The sequence below is a fragment of the Monopterus albus genome, unplaced genomic scaffold (genome assembly GCF_001952655.1).
Source record: "Monopterus albus unplaced genomic scaffold, M_albus_1.0 scaffold6.1, whole genome shotgun sequence".
Lineage (NCBI taxonomy): Eukaryota > Metazoa > Chordata > Actinopteri > Synbranchiformes > Synbranchidae > Monopterus > Monopterus albus.
Genome location: NW_018127886.1, coordinates 4,822,383 through 4,828,595, shown reverse-complemented (window position 1 = coordinate 4,828,595; position 6,213 = coordinate 4,822,383). Strand labels below are relative to the sequence as shown.

The window sequence follows — 6,213 nt, the reverse complement described above, 5'->3', positions numbered from 1 at the left end:
AGAAGGCCGCCCACCAAGAGCCGGGGTCTGTCGGAGGTTTCTTCCGTTAAAGGGAGTTTTTCCTCCCCACTGTCGCCAAGTGCTTGCTCAAGGGGGATTTGTTGGGTTTTCCCTATGTAATAATATTGATAACAGTAAGGTCTAGACCTTACTTTGTAAAGTGTCCTGAGATGACTTTTGTTCTGATTTGGCGCTATACAAATAAAATTTGATTTGATTTGATTTGATAAATTGGAAACAATCTTGTCATTGTGACAATTGGAAAAAAGAAAAAAGTGACTGCACAAGTGGTCACAACAGCCACCTGAAACTACAGAACCTTCCTGGCAAAGCTGACTTTCAGAAAATGAAATTCATTTTTGAAGTGCGACAGCGCAGTTACCACAAACTTACTGTAACTCAGACAAATTTCAGAGGTGGAGGGGGGCAGGGGAAAGCAGGCAGGAGTAAGATGACTGTCTTGGTCTTTAGTTTAAAAAAGCTCCAGTACTCAGGAGCCCTCAGAGCCAGTAGATGGGTAATGGTAAATGGTAATGTTTGAATTAAAAGCAGCAATTGTATATCATCCCTGGCACTTTTCACCCGCTCAAACCGGGCAACTTTTCCATATTGAGTCAAACAATGAAAAAAATGCCACTCTGTTTTTTTCCACCTCTAAATCAAGAGAGCTGATGCCAACATCTGCAGGTTCTCAGGGACTGTTAAAACAAGGGCTGAAATGTCCTAATAACAATTACGCTGTTAGAGGGGCTTAAAGAAGAACATATTTCAAGCCATCCTCTGCTCCGCTGCTGCCCTGCTGCCGAGAAAGCTCTCGGCACAATGACATGTTGAAAATAAGCAGATGTAAAAAATTAAACAAATCCAGAAGGGGAAATAATCTTCAACTGGCTGCTTGGTACTAAAAGATGAAAAATGTGTAGTATATATAAACACCAAACTGAATTTTATCCATGCCAATTAAGGAGTGAGAGAGTGAAGAGTTTGGGGTTGAACCCTCAGCCTCACGTGTGTTTGCCCTTTTCCAGTTTTCTTTTATTTACTTAAAGACACTTTGGTGTAAATGGAAAAGGTGTGGAATGGTAATTCCATTTCACAGATGTAGGTAAACTGTGTGACGCTCAAGCGTCCTCAAGTTATGTACAGTATGTCTTATGAGTGGCCCAGGCCTAGGTATCGATTCTATAATTATGCTCTGCAACTCATTTTCTACCTGTAACATTCTATTTTAAATGGCCCTAAATGTTACCATTGTTTTAAGGCTCTTAATGAACTGTGTGTGATCTGGTTTACTGAAAACAGTTTGCTGGGTGGCTCTGAAATGTACAGTAAATTGAATGGTGAATAATGTAAACATCTGCAACATTATTTGTTAAAATTTTTTAATCAGCATAAGTGACTTGTGGGTTATTTGTACTGTATGAAATGCTGAAACGGTTATTTGAAGATATTTGTCTTTTTTCCGAGTGTGTGCATGTGCCTGCTGTACGTGCTAGTGGGTTTACTGTTGGTATGTGTGTAGGTGGAACGGGGAGGTGTGAGTCTGTATAGTGCACCTGCATGCAATGGTAATGGGTGCTTTTTCCATTGAGGTGGCAGCCGTGGTAGTAGACACTGCAGTCGTCCAGAGGGCTGAAGCGCATGAATCCGTGCTGCAAGGAGTTGTCCCTCTTCTTGTGCATGTTGTAGTGCCTGATTACGTCCTGCTTACTGGTAAACCTCTGCAAAAGAGGAGGGGTGAAATGTACAGCAACAGGTTGGTGTTTATTTAAACCAGTCACAAAATCAGCAACAAGTCACTTTATCTCTGTGGAAGCAGCAGCTGCAGCATACAGGAGCCAATTGGCAGTTGGGGAGGGCTGTACACAGCGCAATGAGAGGACCAGGATGTCTTTAAATATGACACGTTCTGTGGTTATTGATTTACTTTAGAGCACCAAATATTTTGTGACTTTCTGGGTACAAGAGGAGCTTCCAAATGGAACATGAAGTATGCTCCCCATCCACCCCCCATCTCTACAATATGCTTTTTCCTTCTACCAAAATCTAGGTTTTTTAATTAAGATGAATCAATTGATATGCAAGATCACAGTTGTGATGTTTCTGGCTCTGGAAAAAGTATGTTCCATGCAGATGGTCTCTTAGACATGCACAGGGGAAAACAGAAGACAGTAGAAACAAGCAAACAAACAAGCCAACCAAAAAACCTTTCAATTCACTAAGATATGATTCCTTTTTTAATTAAAGCATTAACACTAGCTTTTGGTTCAGGCTTTGCTGTAATGATGACTGAATATGCTAAGAGACATGTCTTCTAAAATTATAACATAAATAAATAAGTAAAAAAAACAACTAACTGCTATCCATGCCCAGGAGTCAGGAAGGAAAACAGTAAAGTCACTGCACAGAGACCTGCAGCAACCAAATCTGGTGTAATTGGGCTTAAGCTGATGTTACAGAAGCTGTAACAGGAGGAGTGCAAATCAATGCGACAATTCTTCAATCCATATTTATCTTCAGTTGAAGGAAAAACATCAAAAAGGACTATTCTAAAAAGCAACTAATTGCTGTACAAAGTAGGGTAATTGCTTTGTGTCATGTGTTCCACTTGCGCACAAGTAAAAAGCTAAGATCTCACACAGCTGTTCATTCCCTTGCTCTTGGCTCGTTTCCCACCGCATGTTTCCGAGACATTTGACTCCTGTAGGAGCAATCACCTCATGAGGATTTTTAATCTAACTGAAGAATGCTTTAGATTCATCACTTTTTAAATAATTTATCTGAAAACTCTTGATCTCAGTTCTGGGCTTTATGGTATCTAACAGTTATGATGACCGGAAGATAAGTAGAACTGCGGTCGTGGTACATTCGATCCATCAAGCCATCCAAAATAGGCAATGGAGAGAGCTGACTGGGAAAAAGATCTCATTTTCAGTTGAGTGGTGATGAAGGTTGGGAGCCACTTGCTACATTTATTTTAGGATTCCCACTGGTGTGGCAAGATGCACACTCTCCCTCATATACAATCCCATGAAAGGAGAATGTTAAGACTCAGCCAATCGCCCGGAGGCTGGCAGCGGGATAATATTCCAGGAGTGTGTGTCATGTAATATTTCATGAGTTATCACTTTGAAAGAGGCTGCTCATCACTGCCTGCCTCTTTTTTCAGGGTATTGACATCCCAAGAGCTGCCTTCCAAAGCATATCTGTGTTTCCATGCACTGCAAAAGCAACGGAGAAATGCAGACCTGACCGTGGAAATTGCCAGGATAACCTGAACTAAATGTCTAAGTAATGACATGAAACGATTTTCCTTTGTATTCCTCCAAGAAAGTGTCTCATCAAACTGTGAAGTAGGATTCATGCAGAAGATGAAAGCTTAGCTATGTAATTCTTTTCACCATATAAGCAATATTTATCGAGTGGTAATCTCTCTTGATCGGGAGCAGACAAAGGAGATTACAGCTGAAGATGGCTTCATTCAGAAATTTGTTAAGAAAGGATAGAAAACACTTGCATCTCTAGCTGCGCATGGATTTTTGACGTCTTTAACAGATCTACCCATGTTTGTCTAACTCTCACAGGCCATATGCTACAGCAAGCACAAGGCCTGTGTTATGATCTGCTTTGTGTTTTTTCTGCTTCCTTTGCCATCCATGACAACTCCTGGGACCAGGACAAGATTAATAATGTGAAAGAGGATTAAAGGCAGGCCCCCAGTCAATGGCAGATGTCTTTAAAAGAAAGGGCGCATAGATAAAAAAAAGAAAAAAAAGAACTGTATTTCAAGCGTATTTACAATTAACCCTTGAGATAAAAGGCCAACTGTCAAAGACCAACTGTGCCTGGAAGACACCTGCAAAAGGAAGGGGCGTAAACAGCCACAGCCTGTTTGGCAGAGCAAAGGCTAACAAACTTTTCATCTGCGTAAACTCTGGCTAGGTGTGACCACTAATGAAAGATGACACGTTATTTTGTTTGTCTATCCTAGGATCGCTAAATCCCATGTCCTGAAAAATAAGAAGATGCTTAGCTCAGAGTCTAACCTATGCTAACCTTGTTATGAATAAATAATGCAACTTAAGTGCTCACTACATGGTTCTCACCAGTGAGGGTGAAACTATTCCACCTGTTTTATTTTTCCCACTGTGTGAAAATTTGAACTGAGAGTTTGCAGAATACTGAGAAAATGTTAAATGTGTATTTGGGTGGTGCTCAAAAAAAGTGATAAAATACTCACGCTCACCTGGTAGTTACACTCAGGGTCCATGCAGTGGTAATGCTCTCTGTACTGGTAGGCGCAGTGCACGTGCCCACAGTGTTGACTTCCAGAGAATCTGAAAACCAAGACACAGGACAACATTTTAACAGCCACACATACAATAGTAGAAATTAAAAGGATCTAATGATAGGTTCAAAAACCTGGGAAAATATCAGAGGTTACTGCACAGAGAAAAGGCTGAATGATAAAGCAACGATGTCAGCAAACCCAAAGTATTATTTGAAATTCCACGAACAGCATAAAATAGAACAGGTGAAGGAGTTTTCAAAGGCATTATGCTCGTCTCACCTTCAAAGTAATACAGCTCACACCTTCAGACTGACTTCTGCTTTCCACACTGCTGCAACAATTTACCCGTCTGTCACAGCAATTTCAGCCAAATTAGCTCCATTTACTTCCAAAGCAGCCGTAAGAGACACTTATTACACTGAAACCCCTTTCCCTTGACACACATACACACACCCACTCAAGGATCAGGAACCCCATGACTACTTTATTTCTCAGTGCTGTGAAAGCCCTTGTCAAATCAATGCACAGTTCTTTCAGGTTAACCACAGTTTCAGGGTCAGGTATCCTGAGATGTAGGGACAACTCTGTCTACTTTTCACCCCAAACCCTTTCACTCTCTCATCTGGAGTCCAAAAACCAGATTTCAGTCTGGCGCTAGTATAATAAAGGCTGCCGTTTGCTACAGTACAGCCACTTTTATGTTGGTGATTATAAGCCTGATGATGATGACTGTTAAAATCCTCCAATTACCAGTGAAAACACACAAATAAACATTTGCACTGCTGCTGCCAAGAGCTCCATCTGCTAGTGCAGAGGAGGGGGGGCAGGGGGCTAAGTAATATTTTTTCCATCTCTCTTTCTGTTTTTTCCTTATTGGGATTATCTCAGTGCTACATTTACAGATCACTTTGCTGAGTTCATTAAGCTAATTGAACGGCATATCCACTACTCTTTTAAAGTTGGCTGTGAGTGTACGTGTGAGTACGTGTGTCTGGAAAATGGTGATGGAGGGGTTCAGGAAGGTCTGACAACTCTTTTAGAAGACAAAACCAGTCAAAATAAGTTGAACTATGTGTATGCATGCAATAAAGTCAACACATGCCCTAATCATTTGTGCTTTCTATACATACACACATTTAGACTTACTGTATGAACATACAAAGCCGACCTCCAGTCCCCTGAGACTATGGCCCACCCCTCTGCTCATTGCCCAGCTGTATCACTTTGCCTCTGGACAATTCCCACTTGCCGCGTCGGGGGGCCTAATGGGCCGCTGCTATTCAGCAGCAGATTAAATATTAATATCGCTACGATACAGAGATTGCAGCGCATCTCCAGTTACAATAGAGATACACAGATCAAAGTGCTGAGGCAATAGTGGGTGCATGAAAGCATTTAAAGAATGAAAAGTGCAACTGCAACACTACCAGGGAAGCTCTTTAAAACATTGAACTTGTAGTCTGGTGAAAGAATAAAGAACTTTTTTCATGACGATTGAGGGCAAACACGTTTACAAATCTGGTTTTTAGAATTAGTGTACACTCATTAGCCCTCGCTCCAAAGAGGACCCTCCCCCGCTTCTCCCTCCCCTCTCGGTGCTACATTTGCCCTTTTTATGAGCCCTCCTTTTCCATTTTTTCCTCCCTCCTCTTCTTTCCTTTCTCTTTTTTTTCTGAACCCCAACACGGAAATTGAAACTGTATCTGAGCTTATCTTCAGCCTCCCCGTGCATCAACTGCCGAGATGTTTAGACAAATTTTATGCATTATGCAGCGCAAATATCAAAACAGTTCTTGGCAGTGCCAGCAGAAGCCTCATTAAAAATTCCTTAATTAAATCTTCTTGCAAAATGTAATCAGTCCAAGGAAAGGGTTTTGTGTGTGTGTGTGTGTGTGTGTGGGGAGAAGAGGGCGTGTGTGTGT

At 41.4% G+C, this 6,213-nt stretch overlaps 1 protein-coding gene across 1 annotated transcript in view; it reads right to left on the bottom strand.

Moving 5' to 3' along the window:
- The window catches only part of casz1 (castor zinc finger 1), a 78,129-nt gene that overhangs the window by 20,528 nt on the left and 51,388 nt on the right, over nt 1-6,213 (bottom strand). Inside the window, 2 exon segments of the mRNA XM_020615554.1 lie at nt 1,557-1,721; nt 4,247-4,337. Of these exon segments, the coding sequence (XP_020471210.1) occupies nt 1,557-1,721; nt 4,247-4,337 (256 nt within the window).